The sequence below is a fragment of the Sylvia atricapilla genome, chromosome 5, assembly GCF_009819655.1.
Source record: "Sylvia atricapilla isolate bSylAtr1 chromosome 5, bSylAtr1.pri, whole genome shotgun sequence".
In the NCBI taxonomy this organism is placed as follows: domain Eukaryota; kingdom Metazoa; phylum Chordata; class Aves; order Passeriformes; family Sylviidae; genus Sylvia; species Sylvia atricapilla.
The window spans coordinates 60,733,236-60,755,555 of NC_089144.1; the positions used below are offsets into that span (position 1 = coordinate 60,733,236).

The 22,320-nt window shown below is 39.2% G+C and overlaps 1 protein-coding gene across 1 annotated transcript in view; it reads right to left on the reverse strand.

Annotated features, from left to right (window-relative positions):
* BRAF (B-Raf proto-oncogene, serine/threonine kinase) overlaps nucleotides 1–22,320 on the reverse strand; it is a 77,623-nt gene that overhangs the window by 41,787 nt on the left and 13,516 nt on the right. Inside the window, exons 2-3 of the mRNA XM_066319706.1 lie at nucleotides 19,710–19,811; nucleotides 8,359–8,622 (exon numbers count right to left, since the gene is read on the reverse strand). Coding sequence (XP_066175803.1) covers nucleotides 8,359–8,622; nucleotides 19,710–19,811 — 366 coding nt within the window. The remainder of the gene's footprint in view (nucleotides 1–8,358; nucleotides 8,623–19,709; nucleotides 19,812–22,320) is intronic.

Sequence of the window (22,320 nt, forward strand, 5' to 3'; positions counted from 1 at the left end):
ACAGAATCTACCCGTTTTACAAAGCTGTTACCATTCAATCAAAAGCATTCCATTTAACTTGCAAAGACATGGGTTACCAGCACCCATCAGCACCCTCCAAAGCAATTAAGTGTACTCACTTGTAGAACACAACAGACTGATTTATGTCAGTGCAGAAATATTTTCCTGAGAATACATCATCTTTCAACCACACTGGATGAAATCTGTTGTGCCTAATCAATGGTCTTCACGTATTATTTTTCAAGCTTTGGAGACAGCTCCCAAACTATGTTCGAAACAGCACTGATCATTTTAAAGGGGACAGTAGAGAACAGATCATCTTCAAATTTTAGTTAGAGTGAATACCAGTGGCAGAAGCTGTGAAGGCTGACAATGACCTACTAGTAAAATAAAGTTTGGAAAATATGGCTTTAGACTTCAGACTTGTGAGAAATGCTCATCTAGAAAAAATATCTGTAGCCACTGTATGGGCATGAAACCCCTGGACCTCGTGGTTTCTGTTCAAAAGACAAAAAAGTCAGCTGGCTGGTCTCCAAACCAAAACCCACATGCATTAGAAATTTAAGGTACGAAACAGTTTAAATAAATCTTTGTAATAGGTCAGGCCCAGAGTTCACTTTTGTAGAGTCCTGTCTCAGCTGATCACACTTCAAGTACTTCAAAAGCAGCATCAGGGCAAGAAACTATAGCAGAAGGGCTGAAATTCACATCCTGCTCTAAACTGTTGCAACTGATCCTAAAATCAAATGGATACTTCCATCTTCAGGTAGTATACATATTCCCTACAAATATTAAAACTCTTGTTGGCTAGTTTGCTTAAAGAACACAAGAAGCATGAATTGAAGTATTACCTACTAGACATGGAATTAGAACATTTATTATGATAACTTTCAGATTTGTAACTTGTATTCCACTTCACTGAGTGCCTGCCTAGCATGCTATGAAGTAAAGGAAGCATGCTCAAAACAGTATTTTTTCTAGCATTCATTACTTTATACAGCCAGACTTTCCATCTCATAAGGAATCATTAAACACTCCTTACTTGAGTAAAAACCAGTGATCAATGTTGCATGTGGCATTCCAGATGACAAGTCATCAGTTTTATAATGGCAAGTTTTCAATATTGTTTCACTTCGCCATCTAAGACAGTGTGTCAATAAAACTGTAGTAGATTATTCTCTTTTCAACACATATGTCTTTGAATTTATCCAGCATTTGAGGGTAGCTTGTGGTGAGTTACCCCTGGCAGGAAGCTAAGCACTACTCAGCTGGTTGCTCACTCCCATCTCAGTGGGAGGGGAGAAGGACCAAAGGAAAAAAAAATTCCAGAAGAAAGATAAAAGACCATTTACTGAGTGATGGAATAAATTTTCGTAGTGATACAGAGGTATCAAGTGAAGTTTACTTGAAAGTAAACTACCCTTTACTTCATGTGACCAGACAGTTAATAAGATACATGAAATTTCAAAGTATTCAGATACATTCAGCAACCAGCCATTGGCATAGGCTAAAAATAAACTTAATTTCTGCAGCATGTTTGATACAACACGGGAGGTTTTAATTGTATTTTTGATTAGGAAAACCTAATCATGTCAAACCAGGTGTGTAATTGAAAGCAAGAAACTGGTTTATTCAGCTGCCTGAATGTCCCTTCTATGAATTTTCCTTATACTTGACAGGTGAAACTGGTAGGGCAGCTCAAATGCCTGCAGAAATTCAGTGCTTACTACTCAGCAAGCTTGAGGCAAAAGCTCAGAGCATAAACTACAGAAAGCAAGATGCAAAACTGAACTCAAAAGAAATGAATCAAGTATCAGATTTAAAAACAGCATATTTGAAGGATCCCAGTTGTGCATGCATGATGAATTAATTTATGCTAGGAATTTACATAGAATAAAAATAGCTTATTCTTCTAGTCTTCATGACTGCAGAGAAGATCACATGATTGCTTGCCTAATTAAAAGGCAGATGTACTAATAAACCAAGGTGTGACAAGAGTGAGACACTTAAGAACTGTCCTCACGCACAGCATTCTCAGTCCTGTTTAGTTCCTTTAACTCTTGAACATACAAATTGTCACTTTCAAAAACTCAGTCTCACATTCACATTTTGAGAACTTCCATTAACTTTCCAATATATGTGTAACTATGAGATGCACGTGAAGCATACCAACACAAAACCAAGTGGAAAAGCTTTACTGACCCAGATTTATGCTATTTATGCTGATTTTTTACACAAAGCACCTCTAACTACACTAAAACTTCAAAATAAAGCAAAACAAAGAACAACCAAAATATTCTAGAACCCACACAACATTCTGTAGTTCAGCATAGAAGAAAGGGTAACTATTTTTGTTACCTGAAATATTACTTTCAGTTTAGAAGCTACCATGGAAATTATTTGACCTTGTGGTGGGTGGTAACACACAATGATTTGATCATATCAAGAATCTGCAGGCAGCTGAAGTATTTGGAGGCCACCAAGCTTTCCCAAAGCATATACAGCATTTATTTTTTTATTTTTTTTATTCCCTTGCTTCACTGTCCCTATTCAGACCACTATAGACAGAAACAGAATTCAAAGGGACCAAATTCACTCCTTGCTCATGCTGACAGAAAGAGAGAGGGCACTGGAGCTGGAGGAGGATCCTTGATAAACGCAACTGGGGAGAGCAGTGGAGATTGCTTACCACTCTCACAGCCACTTCACCAAGAAGGCCAGAAGACATGAAGGGAACATTTCCTCTGGAAGCTGGTAAAAAATGTGCAGAAGGCAGCAACAGACCACAGAGATGAAGCACAAGACCTATCACCACTTGATGCCTTTCAAATGGCCATCATCCCTTACACTTAAACACTGTTTTCCTGTAACTTCCCATGCTTCAGATTATCATTCAGGAGAGCTCATTTGCTTTCAGACTGCTTTTCCCCTACTCTAAGTACTTGTCCAGAAGGGATTTCTTGGGTAATCAAAATCATTCAGGGCTGCTATTCATCAAGTTGTATGATCTCGTTCATAAACTACTTGAGTTAGAAGCCCTCTTAGTGCATTCTCTTCTTTCCTAGAATTATCCTCTCCTTTCCTTTCACTAGGACTTCACTACAACATCAAAAAACCTCCTAATATTGTTCCTCCACAGAGTTATGACCAGTTTTAGCTACTTGTTTTTATACCAGGCCTTGTGTTAAACGGCTTTTTTCAGAAGCCTTTATTTCACTCAGTATAAAGCAGCTTGTGGCAGATGTAAAGATCAACATTACTCACACTACACACAACCACGCCCAAGGAATTCCTAACCACAAGACATAGATTTCTAGTGTCCACAGCATGCACCTAATGGAGGCTGAACAGAGGGTTTCCAAAGAGAAAACACTTCAACTCATGAGTGACAAAAAGCTCAAATTTGGAAGACAACCCATGGAAAATATCATACATGCCTGATCTATTCTTGTGCTCCTTCACTGTGACAGAGACATACTCCAGAGATGTCCATAAAATTTTTACTCCATTACAGGTATCAGAAAATTTTCCTCCAAGTGAGGAAACCAGCCTCACCTGATGTGCCACAGGAAAACTGTCTAAAAATTCTTGCTAGTGCCTTAAGGTCTACAGTGACCAAGCAATCTAATTGGAGAAATCCCTAAATAATTTTTGCTCTGTGAAAGTTGACAAAATAGTTAAAATTGGAAGTGCTTTTGCAACTGGAAATGGAGGTTTCTTCATTATCCCAAACCTACCAGTTGAAAATTGATGCGCAAAAGATACTTTACCCAGGTCCTCAAAAACCATTCTCCCAACAAAAAAAAAAACAAAAATTAGGGAAAAAGAAAAAAAAAAATCACGCAACTCAAAGCAATCCCACAAAATGCCTACATCTTGCTCTACATGCAAATACCATATTCCTGTATTCCATACACTCATAGAAAGCTTTTTATGCTCACTGCCCAGACTCCTTCAGTTTAATTTTAAACTTCTTCAACATCTTCTTCCTCTTACATAACCCTGAAATTAATCCTATTTGTCCCATACCTCTGCATCAGTTGATAATCACCATTCCCCTAGAATTACTGTCCCTTATCAACAACCAGGTATATGTCTACTTCTATTCATTTCCATGAGCACTGTCTTCTGTCTCTTTTCTCTGCATGCACATTCAATCATACAATTTGGAAAAAAACTCTAATCCACACCACAACTAAGAATGCCCAAAGCTCTGTTCCATGCATTCTCTCAGACATCTCACCAGCAAACAATACTACTTGCTTTTATGCCAACACACTATCACCTACTTCCATTCAAGACTACCTCCCTTTCACCAAAACCAAGTCTTAGCGTGTAACAATCTCTCAGACTTACAGCAACCAGCAGGAGATGAGAGTTTTTAACTTTGCTTCCACCTCCAAAAGCTCTCCCTCAATTAGATTTGTTACTATGCACACCACAGACATTTAGATTCCTAACTGAAACAAGCTTTAAACTAATATTTCCCTAAATTCTGCCACTGCTTGGATAAGCCTCATCAACTTGTTCTACAAAACAACTTTTCATCTCAGGTAGACTTGCACCATCTTACATTATGATTTCAGCATCCTTCTCTCTGGCCTAGTACAAAATGGAACAGACTCACCCCGCACAGACTTATCCAGGTCACATTTGTGTGGAATGCTTCTCCAAAGGATGTGTGACCTGCCAGTTGAGCAAAGCCACTAAGGAAAGAAAAGTATATATGTTTCTCTCTCTGTTTTATAGGGGATAAAATTACCCCAATACAGAGAGGAAAAAACAATCTGTTGTTTCTTTTAGGAGGTTGTTCAGAGAAAGAAACTTGTCTTCATCCCTTTCCAGGCCAAGGCAAACAATCTTTTATTCCTGACACTATTTATGCACTGATTCCCTTCCAGCTAACCAAGCCAGCTATTTGGTTTTGCTTTCAGAAAGAAATTACTTTTGAACCCTGTCCTGTAGCTGGCTGAATCAAAATGCTGACTTCAAATGAGGAGCAGTAGGCTCTGCCACAGATTTGTCAGGCTTTCAGGCAAGCACCTTCACACCTTCTCTTCCATTAGGAAAAAGTTTGTCCAACGCTTTGCCTTATCATGACACACACAAAGAAACTCTCCAGCTACACTACCTCGGCACTACAATGACTTACACTGAACACCATGCTCTCATTTCTTTGTACTCCACCAGTTTCCTTACATTATATTTTGAAATTGAGTCAGCTCCAACAGATGTATTTGCTTGATCCTACACAAACAATAACATGTAGAGAACTCTCAACTAACAAGGCAGTTGTTAGTCAAAAAATGTAAGATATGCAAGCAACTCCCCCCCATTTCCTGCATTTTTAGCAGCTCTAAACAAATAGCAGAAGGCTGTTGTAGTACTTGGGGCTGCTTCAGAGTGATCAAAGATAAATAATGAGGTTGGCTCTCCATTACCAACTCAATTCCAGTCACTTTAAGTCAGTTTAAGAAATGTCATGGCATTCCCAGACAAAAATAGACTCCTTAGGATCCAAGAACATTTCTCCCCTCCTGAAGTGAATTGGAAATAAAGACTGAAATTATTATTGTGATACTAACAAGATTTTCTTTCCGAAGTAGATACTAATTGCAAGCAATTGAGGTTGAGGTGGGGAGGAGACGTCTGCAACACTGCAACTTTAACAGTATCTCTCCCAGCCACCTGCTCCATTGTAGAACACATCACCCTTGCTTCAACAGCCATATGGAATGGGAACTAGGGCAGGGGAAAAGCTCTAATGGCAGGTACCACATTATTTTCCCAAGGAAACTCCTTCCTGCTTTAACCCATCACAAGTTGCCCTGTACACTTGAACATCCTGAACTACCATCACAGCTACAGAAGCAAATGGCTCAGTTAATAGGCACAAGTGAGACACAACCAGTCTGCTTTAAAAGCCAGAGGTTACGAAAGCAGACAAATGTGTGCAACACTTCTCAATCCACTGAGAGAATGAAGGAAGCAGTTTCAGTGTTCACTGAAAAATATTGGATGCTTTTTTAGGTTAGTAACCCATCATATGACTGCTGGCCACTAAAACTGCACTGTGAATCACAGGAACTTACACTGTGGCACCCAAAACTGCATACAGTGCTCAAGGTGAGGTCACACTTGAGTAGAGGAGGACAATGACCTCTCTCAACTAGTTAGTGATGCTGTACTTGATGCACCCCCAAGATTCAGTAAGCTGCTGCAGTTCCTTCTGGATTGTGGTTGCTCCTGTCATTTCCTTAGTTTCCAACAGACTACATGTAGGATCAATAAATACTGAAAAGCAGTGACATTAAGAGTCACCAAACAAGAAATTCCTGACTTTCTCAATAAAATGAGCACTGGTTCAAGTTCCAGAGAAATGAACTTCAGCTCCAAGGCCAATAACCCCTACACTCAAGAGCTCCCATACACACCATTTCTTAGCTCTAAACCAGAGATACTTTACCGGTATATGAAAAGAAAACAAGGAAAAAAGTTCAACTTAGTAACACAACTTGATCCAAGCAGTGTGTAAAACTGAAATAAGAAGAAAAAAAGCAAGCTGGAAACTAGCTGCAGAGCTGGACCTGTAAGGCAAATAAGTGTTCAGCCTCCACTAGAAACCTGGAGACAGAAGCAAGAGCCTCTCCCTGACCGCAACCAAGTTAAACCACCCATACCCCAGAAAGAGCATCTAGTGCTGTGAAAAATAAAACAGGATTGATGAGGAGGTAAAAAGGGAGAGACAAAGAAGCAGAACAAGAGTATTGCAGATGAGGGGAAAACAGTAAGAGTAGAATTGCACTATGTGGGTTAAAGGTCAGGAGAACACAGGAGAGGCAAAAAAGGTAATGCACAGAACAGTGCAGGAAATTATATGCTGTGATCCTTTACAGGAAATAAAAAAAACAAATTTTGAGCCCCATGACAGGGGCTGCAAATAGCCAGACAGGGTGGGACAGAACACATAAAGAAACCAGGGTGCCTCCAAAATCCAGGACCTTCTCTCCAGAATCCACTCTGTGGGTAGTACAGTGTGTTTAGACTTCCCTCAACAGGTGGACAACAGAATCACCTGGCTTTACACTGTACATTTTGCACAGTGGTCACAGTCTACATTAAACTCCCACTCTCTAGGTCAAAACCCAAACAGTACTTTCCATCTTCAGCAATATCTTCAACAATCAAGCAATATTATAAAAAGTCAGATAAAAACAACTGCTCTCCAATGTTTTTCCCACTCTATGTCTTTTGCTCAATGAGGTGGGAGAAGGATGAAAGGCAAGTGGTAGGGAAGGGGTGAGGACATGTTCCAATGCCCAGCACTACCCAGTTGATGTTTTCTTCTTTCTACCAGCAACTCAAATTCAGCAGACAGTAACAACCCAGAGACAGTTGACACCTGACTGACCACCGCAAAATGTCCTGCTTTGACATGCACACTTGTTGTCCATTCACTTCCCACCTTCTCTGGAAACACTGCTCCCCTGCTAAGTTTGGATTATGTACCACCTTGCAAAACAGAGCCTAGACTCTGGCTTGTCAATAATTTCATGTGTCACAGTTTGCAGTGTATTGCTCTAAAGGACATATCAAGGCTCTTCAGTTAGCAGCTCTTAACTGACAAAAAAATCCCTCCTCTAGCAGCAAAAAGTGAATTACTCTTCCAAGACACCAGGAATCACTGTAACATTGTCAAAACTGTTACATAAACTGTTATAAATGCCAGGTTTCAAGCAGTTTGTGGGCAGCACTTCTTGACCCCTCTAATTGCAACTGTGTTCCTTCCCAACCAGATCTCCACACAAGACCTGAAAGCATGTTGGTCTCCGCACAAATGCTCACCATGGTGAGTGGGGAGGAAAAAATGAAAGAAAAACCCCAAGCAATCCTACATAGCCCTTCTTAGCTGCAAGATTGGTTCTAGCTCTAAAGCATTCAATGCTTTTCAACTCTGACAACATAGAAAATACTTCCTCCATCTTGCCCTGTTAAACTAATGAATGGTTTTGTATAATACAAGAAAAAGAGCTTATTGTCCCTTCCTAACTATTGTAAAATGGTAAATTACTATCTATCTGATAAAGCTGAGAAAAATATTTCTTGAGGTATCTTCACAGTTATGAAACTCATGAAAGTTCTGTGTTCTGTATTATTGCTACAATGGACTTCTTTGAGTTAATCCTGTCAAAAACATTCAACAGATCAAAACAACTGAGTGTGGCAGAGCACAGTGATCATGACACTTCTGACCTCCACCCAGGTATTTCTTCAGCTCTTAAATTAACTTTTGCATATAGAGAGAAAGAGATACAGGAAATATTGAGGTTACAAGTATGTGAATAGAAACTGACTCACCACAGTCCTTTGCTTATTGGGCAGGAAGACTCTAACAATAGGCTTCTGTGGAGACTTAGGGTTATTCCGTGACATATCAGCAGGGTTTTGATAAACTGAAAGGGATGAAGGTGCAGCAGAGAGGCTGGAGGAGGAAGATGATGCAACTGTGTCTGTTGAAGCTGAACTGGAGACAGAGAAATCAGTTCCATTCCCCATGGATTCCAGTAACTGCTGCTCTCTCTGTTGTAGAGCATCAAGCTTGCTGGTGTACTCTTCATAGGCCTGTGAAGGAGCAGCAGCTGTTTTAGTCATGGAGTAGCCTCAGACAAAACCAGACTACTAAATTCAAAACAAACATGAAACAAAACATTTCCTAAACGAATACAAATTTCCCAGGAATATGAACAAAATGGTCTGGTCAAATTTTTCAGGATCCAATGAAGAACATCATGTTAAACCTTCTGAACCAACAAGTAATGTTTTAATAAATTACATTAAGAAAGAGATCAAAGAAATCTTAAGTTACAGTTTCAAAGCACCTGCACTGAAGATGGTAATTCACAACCACTTTTAAAAAGACAGAAATATTTAACCACTACTGCCAGCTGCATTGCTGAATTACTGTGCTCCACATAAATTGATCATTCTGTTGGAATGACAATTAAATACTTCTAACGCAATAACTAAGAGAAAGCTCAAATCTGCTTTTTATCATCTGCATCTGATGTCTCACCAGCTCAGTGCTCACCATCCTTCACCTCTAGCACTATCCTTTCATACCAAATAGGACCAAAAACATTTTTCAGTTAGAACACAACACAGTTTGCTCTGTTTCAAAGCCATCCATAAACACGTAAAAGCTATCTTTTGAAAGATTTTTAGCATCTTTTCAGATCTTTTCATGTTTATGTAAAACCTGGTTACACAGATCAAGTTTCTTAAACAAATAAAAAACCCAGTAATATTAAATTTGCCCATTAAGTCATTATTAAACCTTGTCAAATTTAACATTACTGCCAAGATCCATAAAACAAATACCTAATCAGTACACACCTTTCCTTAAAGTTTGTTACCCACAACTTTGTATCAAGAAAAGCAACCTGGGTTTCACACTACAGAAGCATGTTATTGATAACTGACATGTTTTGAGCTTTACAGAAAAGAAGAAACAAAGATCTTCCAAACCTAACATGTAAGCAGTAAAGAATGGAATTTTCTATTTTTCTCTATAGCAAGACCAAGATCCATACCAATATGCATAAATTCTTCAGTGATATTTTCAAGCATATTTATACAAAAGAAAAATACTTTCTGGTTATTTTTTAAAATTCTTTATTTTACTTGCTTTCCTACTTTTTTGTTTATAACTGTTGCTAATTAAAGTTACAGGAGAACTGAACTGACCAAAAAGTGTACAGCATCTACACGTGGAAATAGAAAAATAAAGAGAAAAAACAACCAACATTTAGTAGTGCAGCCACAAGTACTACATTTTGTTAGGAATTTATTTCTCCAGATTAAATGTGCAGGCTCATCTAATCCAAACTGCTCCTGCTGTGTGACAGCGTGTCACCCCTCCATTTTAAGAAAGGTTACCATCCTCCCAGGATGGACCTATGTTCCAAGTATGTCATCCCCACACCGTTAACAAAGAAAATGATAATTTGACAACGAGGATTAAGAAAGAAAAAGCATTTTAAAGAATGGTGGTGAACATCACAGTTGCAAATTCTAAATTTTATGGGTTCTACTTCTAATAAACATACATTAGTTGCAGGAAACTGAGAACGATTTAATATTTCTTTTAAAAACTGAAGATGTCTAGCACTTCACAAATAGACCCCAAACTCTGAGACTTAAAATGAAAACATTTTCACTCTAATCCAATTGTATTGTCAAAAGTAAATTGAAAGATTACCCAACTATAAATAATGGCATTTTTTGGCTGTACAATAACATGTGTCTCTCTTCCTTTGCATGGAAACTTGAGTAAAAGCTCCACGTGTCAAGAATTATTTTCAGTAAACAAAAATTAGGAAACATAAACTGTTACCATTTCACCAATACTGTTCTAAATACTTACTTCCCTTTCTCATGAACATTGCAAAATATTATTCAAACACACACAACATTACATTGCTTCCGGACACTCGTGGGTTTAGTTCCTTCACAAAATTACACACAACTTTCAAAATACTCAATCCTACCATGTTTACACTGGCAGCTTAATCTGTCACTAATGCAAACTCAAAGTCAAATGATTTATCTTAAGAGAATAAACAATGAGTATGGAAAGCTGGGAGCTGCAGCTGGCTTTGGGTTCTACACCGCTGATTTCTGCAAAAAGCTCTGTATTTTTTGTGAGAACAAAAGCTCTCAAGTACCATACAGTTATTCGGTGCCATAGCAGAAGATCCCACAGTAAAACATAAAGGAACTAGAAATGCATTGCTAGACTTTCAATACATTTTTCTCTCTCAAAAAAAATAATCTTCTTATACAAAAGGAACTACTGTATATGCAGCAGAAACAGAGTATCTCCAATAAAATTTCATTTCACAAAAGTTAAGTACTTTGGGGAAACAAAGTTTCTTCTGATGATTAGCACCAATAGACCTTACGAAGACAATGGCATCAAGTCAAGACAGCATTATGCTATAGAGTTAAGTTCAAAGATTGTTACATCAGTAAAGCTGACCCATAGCAAGTATTTCTAGCTAAAAGACCATGTTGCAGGTTTTGCCTATCTACTAAACTGACCTGCAGCAGCCACCTCAGCAGACAGGCATCAACAGCTCCACAAACCTGCAAGTCAGTCAAGGCCCTCTGGGTCAACCATAAGATTGATTTCTGACAGTGTTCTTCAAAAATAAACTACAAAGATTAAAATAAAGTCTGTACAGAATCAACAACATGAAAAATATTAAGACAAATATTCAAACAAATCATTAAATGAAGGATTTTAAAGGCATGTCAGAAGGAAGAGCTTAGGAAATCTAGACTGCAATCCAATCAGTTTACATATTCCCATTAGGTAGTGGGTAATGTTCTACATAAAACTTAAATACTGCTTAATGCAGAATCACAAGAGAGGAAAAAAGGGTCGGAAGATATCTGCACAAGTCATCTAGTCCTAACACACATTTAGCACAGAAATTATTTTTAAGTTTGATGAGGTTGCTTCGGGGCCTTGCCAAAACAAGCTTTGCAAGTCTGGAAAGATGGAGAGCCCACAAGCTCTGGGCAGCCAGCTCCAGAGCTCAAAGCCCATGCTCAGGATGAAGAATTGTCTCTCATGAAATGAACCTGATGGTCACCAGCTGTGACACTGCCCCTTCCCTGTTTGCTGGGCAGGCCTGGGAGGAGCCTGACTCTCTCCTCAGGATGAAAGAGCCTGCAGATTTCCTCCTGAAGCTTCTCTTCCCTGTGCTGAACACCACTCCAAAGCAGCCACACAAGGAATAAGTGGATGGAGAATGTCTCTTCAATTGCTGCTGCAGCCCAGTGTGCAGTTTGTTCCTGGTGTTGTGAGAGTGGGTCACTAACAGCTCAGATAGCTCCCAACTTGGTGTGAACTTACGAAGTTTCATTTCACAAAGTATATACTTGAAAAGTTGACTATTAGATTAAAATCAGCACAACTTGTCAATCTACACATAATCCTATGGCTATCAAAAACAGAACAAAAGGTGAATTTTAATTATATTGCATATCAGTATATTTGCACATCATATGTCTCATACATGAAAGAACACCCCTGAGACTTCAGCTAAGTGAAATGCATCAAGGGCTGATAAGCTGCCAAGTCCAGCTAAAGCATTACAAGACAGCATGTTTACATTCAATGTGCACACATGGCAAACTACAACTGCTTTCTTATTCTGCTGTATATATTCTGTAGTTTTAACTTGCTGTGTATACTCAGCAGTAGCAGCCTTGAAGTTATTTCTTAAATGTTGCAACCTACTGACAAAATAAAACTGACCTCAGAAGTCAACAGAATCAATGCAGATGTGCCAGAAGAGTTCTGTTGATGAGGACAAAGGATTTTCTCAAAAATTATGAGGGTGTTTTTTTTCCTTACATATCATTTATATAATATTTGAAATTTGTTTTCTTGGGCCATGACCAGGTTATACATTCTAGTGAAATGATCTAAGGAAATAACATGCAACAAGTTGGTTTTGGTTGTGGTTTTTTGTTGGGTTTTTTTTTTTTTTTTTTTAAATTAATCAGTGAGAAACCCAAGTAGCAAAATATTATTTCTCCTTCTCTCTGCCCTCTATTACATCTGTTAGAGCACCAGTCCAAACTCAAGCATGTAACTGTTTCTGCCAGGCTCTTTCTCTCTTCCTCAATCAACTTTAGATAATATCCACACACTGCAAGACTCAAAAGCCTAAACTATAGGTTCCTGGTCTTGGAAACTGAGATTGTGTTTCTATTTAAAAGATGTCTGACCTTTTAGGCTGTTGATCAAATGCAAATCCCAGTAAGTTAAATGGGAGCTGAAGATAGACAGTAACATACGTCACGATTTCTTCATTTAGTAAGACTCCTAAATCTGTACTTAGTCTAACTTTAGACACTCCAGTTTTGGTCCAACATATTTGAACAGCATCTGTTCGAAGGCTGGTAAAAACCAATCTGAAACTCCCCCAGAGGGCCACCAGGTTTCCCAGTGTCTATATGCAGCGTTAGCATTTTCCTGGAATCCCACAGTCTGGAACAATCTGAGATTCATCACCAAGATCTATTTTAGACTGTATCTGCATGCTTCTGCAATAAGCATACTTCAGATCAGCAAAGAAGTAATCCTCTTTAATTAACTAATTTGACCTCCTGCATGGATTCTTCAGATATACAGGAATAAGAAATTAAATACTCTCCTGACATTCAACAGCCAAACTCTCAAAACTGAGAGCAGCAACGCCTCTGAATAAAACACGTCCAGGCAAAGAAAAAGCTAGGAAAAAAATAAAAATCACGGTAGCTTGGGGCAAACATACCTCTACCCCCACGATTCTCATTTTAAATTGCTTCCAAGAATAGGAGCAAGAAAGAGAACGATTCTTTCAAGACAGTATTAGAAATCTGACCGAGTTCTAAAGCTTATTTTGATACCACTGTAATTTTATACATTTGCATACTGTTTCATTTTGGGTAGAGTCCAAATTAAAAAAACCAAACCAAACCAACCCCAAAAGACCTGGCGGCTTAGACTTGGGCAGTTATCTGAAGTAACCAACAGGTCCAGAATGCAACCCCATCCCAGACAACAACTTGGACATGAATGGCCAATCCTCAGTTCTCACAGGTAAGTGCTGGAAGGTAATACTGTACACATGACTATGGGGCAAAAAGGACACTCAAGAGTTGGGAAGTTTTAACAGGTAAGGCCTCCCTGGACAGTCATTAACAGTCTACAAAGGCTAACAAATCTGATTAAGTCATTTAAGCACAATCCCTCCATTCTAAGTTTGAGCTGAGTGTTTTTGGCCAGCCCGGGTCTGAGCGAGTCATTCCAGTTTGTATACAGCATTTGTTACCACCATACAGGCCTTTACCCTCCTTCCCCTAACTGAGCTTATCCTTTTCAGCAGTATTTTGTTGGTAGAGACAAAAGAAATATAAATTTTGATGGCTGTCCTAAAGAATACACAATTGGATATTTTAACCATTTTTGCTAAGTGAATTCCAGGTTTTCCCAGTATCATAATAGCAGCCCTTCTTTGCAGTAAATATTTCCAATATTTACAATGCTTAGACAAACCCTTAGGAAAAGGGTTTTTCCATGGTGAGTCACAAATGATGTATTTTGGGAAGCAGCACTTCAAGGACTGATATAACGCAGTAAGAAATTATGTGGGAAGACAAAAATCATTGATGTTTTCAGCTACTGAGATACAGAGTGCTTCCAAAAAGTGTGGTAAAACCTACTGAGAAGCTCCTGCAGCCTCTTTACCAGGAAAAAATAAAAATAAAATTAATAATATTTCTATATCTACTGAGTCAAGCTGTTATTTCAAATATTTGGAGCACCTCTCCTATGAAGACAAGGTTGAAAGAGTTTGGGTTCTTCAGCTTGGAGAAGGCTGCAGGGAGACCTTACAGCACCTAAAGGGGCCCTACAGGAAAATTGGAGGGGGGCTTTTTACATAGGCATGTGGACACAGAACAAGGGGGAATAGCTTTAAATTGAAAGAGGGCATGTTTAGATTAGGTATTAGGAAGAAATTGTGAGGGTGATGATGTATGGAACGGGTTGCCCAGAGAAACTGATGACACCATATCCCTTTGTAGGCCAGGCTGGATGGGACCTTGAGCATATTGGTCTGAGAGGTTCTCAGCCCATGGCAGAGATGGTTGGAACTTGATGATCTTTAGGGTGACTTCCAATCCAAACCTTTCTGTGGTTTGACGGTGATTTCCAGGGGTCTGTTTGAGCTGAGGTCAACACAGCGAATGGGGGAAGTTAAAAGCCAAGATTACATAAGGAAATTTGGCTACAAGCTATTTTTGGATTTTAATACAGTCATTGCTTACTAGATTTATTCTTTCTTCCAGACAGAAAAAGCAGAAGTTCTTCTTAGCATCATATTAGAGAATATTGCCAAAACTTCCAAAGCTATCACCAATTATAATGATTAGAAGAAAATTATGTGGTTAATGACAAATATTCTTTTATTTCTTCTGTACATTTTGTTTCCTCCCCCTGTACCTTAAACACACACTCAGAAGTCTCTCTGCAGCTTTGGCTTCCCTGCTGAGCCCTAATTTTCCTGCCCAGGGAGGACCAAGGCAAGCAACTTGCTGCCCTCCAGCTTCACACCACATTTTCTACCCAGACTTGCATGCCCTGCACTACTCTCCCTGCTGCACACTCACCTTTATAAGACCATCAGTGAGGAGTGATGGATCAGAACAAGGAGATACCCCTAAATCTGAGCATCCCCTCTTGCAGGAATAATTAAATACATGCTGAACTCAACACAGCACAAGTCAATCACTTTCAATATTTAAAGAAAAGCGTTTGTCTTTTGTAGTCAGTTGATGAAACCTGAAATGATGGCTGCAACAACAGCTGTCAGTTTTAAAGTTCTTTTGACGTAAAATGCATTGACACCCTTTCCTGAATTTGGGAAAAAAATAAATCTGAGGGGGGTGAAAATTTTGCCTTCGCTCTCAGATGAACACAGAAACAAAAGCAACTTCTTGAGCAACTGTAACTAAGGCATAAATTCTTTTTTACTTTTAAATGAAACGCACATTTCATATTTAATGCACAAATAATTTTACTATAACCTTTGAACGCTTAATTTTCAGAATTATTTTCTTGTTGAATTCTTCACCTTTCTCATAAGCTTCTGCTCCCTCCAAGCCCTCCTTCCACTTTTAACTGACAGGTAATGTTGTCACCAGGTTCAACCACAACTTCACTTGACAGGTGTTCAGAGGCAGCTCCAACACAGGCCAGGAGCCAGTGTACAGGGTGCTGCAAGGTCTGCAAACATGAGCAGGTAGTGAGAAGTGTAGTAAATTAAAGATGTAAAGCCAGGCAGACAAAAGAACCAAACAAAAGCTGTGATGCTGCAACTCTACACACTGAAAGATGGATGGATAACTGTCAAACTTGTCAGAAGAATAAAAACAGCCATGGGTTTTGTACAAAGCACTACAATAAAACTAGATGTTTACAACTAGTGAAAGGCAATTATGGGTGAAAGCAGAAGTGTGTATTTGCAGATGCTTACCTAGCATTTAGTTTTGGCTAATTTCAACTTCTGCTAAAAGAAGACAACATGCTTGCTGATAGTGATCTCAAGAAGCACAATCAACTCTCTTAAGGAGTCCCTAAGAGTCGGTCAGGTTTTACAGAAGATGCAAAGAGGTCAAGCAGCAGAAGGATTTTAAAATCAGCACCAATACAGGCTGAGGGATGAAGGGATTAGAGCAACCCTGCAGAATAGGTACTGGTGAATGGGAAGTTGGACAAGAGCTGTCAACAATTGGGCATGAACTAGCACTCACAGCCCAGAAAGCCAACCACATCTTGGGCTGCATCAAAAGCAGCACGGCCACCTGGTCAAGGGAGCTGATGCCCCTCTTATGAGACCCCACTGGAGAGCTGCATCCAGCTCTGGGCTCCCAGCATAAGGAGGACATCGACCTGTTGGACAGGGTACAAGAAAAGGCTGGTGAGAGGGCTGGAGCACTTCTCCTATGAAGAGAGGCTGTGAGAGATGGGGTTGTTCAGCCTGTAATAGTTAAAGGGCCTTTTGATATTTAAAGTGATCTAGCAGAAAGATGGGAACAGACTTTTTAGCAGGGCCTGATGTTACAGGACAAGGTCTGATGGTTTTAAACTAAAAGAGAGTAGGCTCCAGATGAGACACAAAGAAGACAATTTCTATGATGAGGGTGGTAAACTATTGGCACAGGTTGCCCAGAGAGGAGGTGGATGCCCTATCCCTGGAAACAATCAAGTACAGTGTGGAGTCCCTTGTGACCTTAAAGGAATTTCCAACTGCCTTGCCTTGGAAAAGCAAAGATGGGGCTTTGAGCAACCTGATGGAGTTGTAGATGTCCCTGCTCATTTCAGGAGGAGTTACACGGGATGACCTTTAAAGATCCCTTCCAACCCAACCTATTGTATGAATGTAAGGCAACCAAGGGAAAGGGTAATGTAGTTCAAGTAACACACTAGCAAAATTATCCATACAGGTTCTGGGTAAAAGCAGGACTATCTTAGGGCCAGAAATTATTTTTTTGCAAAGCAGTAAAAATAGAAATATCAGAAGATGATGGATGGAGTCTAAGTTCCATTACCTTCCCAGGTGAGCTTTTTGGTGAAGAGTACATAGACCAAATCAAGACCTAGACACAGACTACAGTTAAGAGCTTAAGGGAAAGAGGAGTCCTCCAGAGAAGTCAGTGATGACACTCAGGTACAGAACCAGACCCAGTATCACACACTAACTCTGTACATGGCAAGTTTCCTATTTCTAACACGTCAGACAGGCACCTTTTTGTTTGTATCAAAACTACTATGTTTTCTTAGTTCTGAATTTCCTAGAGGAAAACATGTTCTTTCACACTTTATCACACTACATTCAAAACTTTTTACATATAGCTTTGTCCTTCTATGCTGCAACCAGAGTTTTTCTGGTCATTTGTCTGACAAGTGATAGAATACAGGAAGTCAAAATATGAGCTCTAGCAGTGAGAGGTTAGATTCAGATAAATTGCTGCCATGTAAATGCTGAGAACAGAAAGCAAGCCCTGTCTTGACCAAGCAAAAATGTGGGAAAGGCACAGAAAGGGCACATCTGATAACTGCTGCTGGATTGAAGTCCAAGTCAAAGGTAATCTTGCTTCTAACTGTCTCTGGCACTCAGTAATAGATTTCTTCTTTTTTTTTTTTTTTTTTTTTTTTTTTTCACACTTTAGTTCTATCACAGGAAGTCTACACACTAAACAAATTATAGGTCTGCAGCATTTAATCCTGTTCACCTTGATAAATGCATCTGAGGATGATCTAATCTATGCTAGTGACCATCCAAATAACAAGCTCCTTTCCTCTCTCACACCACCTTCTAGTTCTTGGCTCACAGTCGCAAACCCTTTGCTCACCTTAGCCACAGTTTTGGGGCTCACTGACTTCATCATTTTAGGTTTAAACTACTGGATGGTAAAGTAATCCAACAAAACCAGGATATTTTCCTTACAGGTTAGTGACTGCTAGTGGCTTAGTACTTGCAGTACCTGAACAAAGGAAGCAGAGGAACCACATAGCAAAGAGCTAAGAAGAACAAGCTTTTAATTTCAAACACGGTGAGCTCTTTCCACAGGACCGTCTCAGGGGATAACAACTGCAAAGGCACAATGTCAGCCCCTTTAACCTTGCTCCCAATAGCTTGTGGCTCCCTAGTCAGTACCAGCACTACTTGTCCCAAGAAGTGCTCGTGATCCAGTGGAACTCACTGCAGCAGAGGAATACCCTCTGCCTCACAGGGCTGCCCTACCCCACTGAAGAGCCAGAGCTGGAGCTTCTTCTCAGTGGCACATGGATCCACTGAACTTGCAAATCTGCTTTTAGCTTCGTGGTTTGTGGTCACCAACTACTTCAGACTTACTCTTCGTGCTGTCATAGTGATTCAATTTCCCAGTACCTATTCATGACTGCAAATGCTCTTTTCTCTATCCCTACAGAAAAAACACAGAGCTTCCAGTAATGGAGCCTGGTTTTACTTTCAATAAAAGCAAGTGACAAACAGCTGTGATAAACAACTTCCCTACCTTAAATCCAGACTTCATACAGACTAAGTTCACGATTATTGCAGTTGGATACAAAATCTAACAAAACCCACTTGCATGTGGCAATAATAAATCCACACATATGGAATGAACCTTGTGCAAACGGAGGTGTGCTTTAGTATAGCAGAGTGGATAAAACAGTGACAGCACTGATTCAATACTCCCATTTCACATTAGCAATAAGGAAAGAAACTACTGAGGGCCCCATTTGACCTTAACTGTTAAGGACGTAATGTCAACATTTGTATAATCAACCTAGTGCCCTGCTCTGACATATTAAAATAAAAGGCAGAAGTACCTCAAATAATGAGATTTGTATTTTTAATTACCCAGTACCTTTAGGCAGCAATTACAAAGAAAAGGACTACAAAAGAAATCTGGTTGACCTCCAGTTATTTCAATACTTGAGAGAAGCATAAAAAGGACAGATTTGAAGCACATGATGCCTGTTCAATTCCTAGGAGAGGTAACTTTTGCATGCACCTCTTTAAGATCTTAAGGGTCGTATGTCAACTCTATGACTCTGATGGGATGAAAGAATACAGACACTGAATCTGTAGTTAGTTTACAAATTAAAAATGTCTTAAAAATTTTACCCCACCCCACAATTTTATGTATTTCTGTAAGAAGTCCCCTTCTACTAATGCAATTTTTTTTTATTATACATGACCATTTTTGAAAGGCAAGAAAGGGAAGTCAACTGCTTTAAAAGCAAAGTTAGTTTTATAAAATGTTTTTGTGTAAATATATTGGGTTTTAACAGAGCATGACTTTCTCCATTATAAACAATCTTCTCTCCCCTGGCGCCTACAAAGAGGCTTGACATTTCTGTTGCACCAACATTATTACACCATGGGACTGATCTTCCCCTACTGAATCCCAGGAAACCCATACAGTTCCTTTCTACCTCTTAGAAAGCAGTTCAGTTTGTAATGCCCAAGGAGAATATTCCCTATTACTACAGGTATTCTCAGTTTTAACCTCAGATGCTTCACATAAGATTAAGATGACACAACATTAACCTAACCACATTTGTTTAAATGTAGACTTACCTCTAAATATATTGATGGTGGGTTATGCTCTCCTCCAAATTTGTCTAGCAGTGCTTCTATATGTTCTTGTGTCAATTTAATCATCTGCTTGATGTTCCATACCTAGAACGGAAAATTAAAATTTTTAATCATCAAAGTAAGCCTACAGAATCTGCCCTAGAACAAAACAAGAATCTTTCAATATTTAGTAAGAGAAGTCCATAATAATAATTTAAATTATCAATAAATGAGTGCAAAAGGCTATCCTATCCGTCCACTGACGGTAACAGTTTGCTTCTGAAATTAACAGAAAGAAGTTATATTTGGTCCTAAAATTCAGGACCCATTGAATAAACAACTTCTAAAAATGGTTCATTTTTCTTATTAATCAATCATATTAAGTATTTTCCTTGCAAGACTTTGCAAACCAATTTCTCCGGTACTACAAAATACAGTGAAGGAGTTTTCCTATTAAACCATAGCAATGTGTGTTAACTATATTCACAAACCAAGACCTAGACTTCTATTTACATGACAATAGGATGTCTTGATTTTAAAGAGTACCTTCTATCTCAACTTCCATATCCAGTCTACCCTGCAAGCTACAGACCTTGGACATGACCTGAAAAATTACCTCCTGTGCACAGAGATGACCTACAGCACTGTGCTGTGAAACCACTCATGTTGCTACTCATTCTTCACAACTGGAAAGAGTTCACTTTAGGACTTGGACACTATTATAGGTGAGCAGTATTATGAATCTGAATTTGTACCTAAAAAAAGGTAGCAAAGCACAAAACTGAACCTTTAAAGCAATAATGCTATACTGATAAAGAAGCAAGGCCAAGCAAAATCAGAAATTTATAGCAGAGAATGAGGGAGGAAGAGAGGAGAACTGCTCCTTCATACATAACTGTTATTCAGAAAAAATTATTCAATCAAGTTTCCAGGGTACTCTAAAAAGCATCGCCAGGGTGCTTCTTCCAAAGATAGATTCAAGATTCCTGTTACCTTTTCCAGTTTATCTCTTTTCTGCTTCATGGATTATAATATATAATACATAGTCTCAAGATTAGGTCTCGATGTACAAATTTTGACAATCTACCTCTGCAAAAACCCATGCAAATAATTTCATAATCTAAAGTAGGCACCAATAATAGGATGCAACCAAAGATGGATCAAAACAAGTTTTAAAATGTAAATTGAGAAGCTGACAAACAAAAACCTCTGAAATACTGAACTTGAACTTTGCACATCACCTTATTTACCCACTCTATTTCTAGACACCAGTTATCTGCCAGCAATATCCTGAAGTAAACTAATGACTGATTCGCTTCTAGCCCAATTTTTGGAACAGATACCAGAACAAAGACTTCATCAAGAATCTGCAGTTGAGCAAAAATAGTTTGCTCAGGAACAAGCAAACCAAACTACAAAGAGTGAGAGTGGGGGGATACGAAAGAATGTGCTACTCAAGTATTCTGTATGTAAATTCCCTTGAGGCAATGGTGGGAGTCAACTTGCTTCTCAACTTGCAACCATTTATCAGTGAGCCTAGGACTGCCAACCAGCAGCAAAGAGAAGGTTTTCTGTATCTGGTTAGTTTTTCCCAAGATGGCAAGGCCTAGTTGTATGCTTGGTGAAAAGAACAAGCATGAATCGACACCATACCAATTAACCTGTTCAATATAAGGCTCAGGATATTTGCTTACCTAGTATTTGGTAACATGCTGATAACCTGGGCTGCACGTACTGAGAATTCCAGGAAATCTTAGGAATTATCTCAGGTTTACTTTCAGAAATAGCTTTGTTAGCACTTAAGGAAATGTCTATTGTTGGTTATTCTGGCAATTTTACCCAGCAAACGTTTTCCTCATGAAAATGAGCAATTTACTACACTTAACTGCCTGGCAATGAGGAAGGTGAAAAGGGAAGATTCTAACTGACAAAGCAACAGAATTGCAGAAGGATTTGAGGTTGGAAGGGAACTCTTTAGGTCATCTGGTCCAAGCTCCTCCTCAAGCAGCATGCCCAGGACCAAGTCCAGATGGTTTTTGAATATCACCAAGGCTGGGGAGTCCACAGCCTCCCTAAGGCTGTGCCAGCACTCAGTTACTCTTACAGCAAAAATGTTTCCTATTGTTCAGAAGGAATCTCCTGTGTTTCATTTTGTGTCCACTGCCTCAGGTCCTGTCACTGAGCACTGCTGAAGACAGCCTGGCTCCATGTTCTATTTGCCCATCATCTTTGTGGCTCTTCATTGGATAGTCTAGCCAGCACAGCTCTTCCCTCCAGTATAGGCACATTTATCTTGTACTGAGGAGCCCTGAAGTGGGCACAGCACTCACCAGCGCCAAGAAGAATGAGCCCCCGACACATGAGTTTCCAAATACTTTTTTCCAATATCAACAACGACTAACTTCCTTGCTTATGTTATTTTCTATTTTGTGTCCACAACCAGAACCTTGCTTCTCTCTTGTCTTACACTAAAGATACTAAAAAACAAATATAACACCACCAGCAATAAGCACAATAGAAGCATGTTATTTTGGAAATGTTGGCAGGATAATCAAATAGCCTCCAAAAAGGGCAGAGATCTTCCTGCAAATTTAGTATCATGACAAGTAGAACC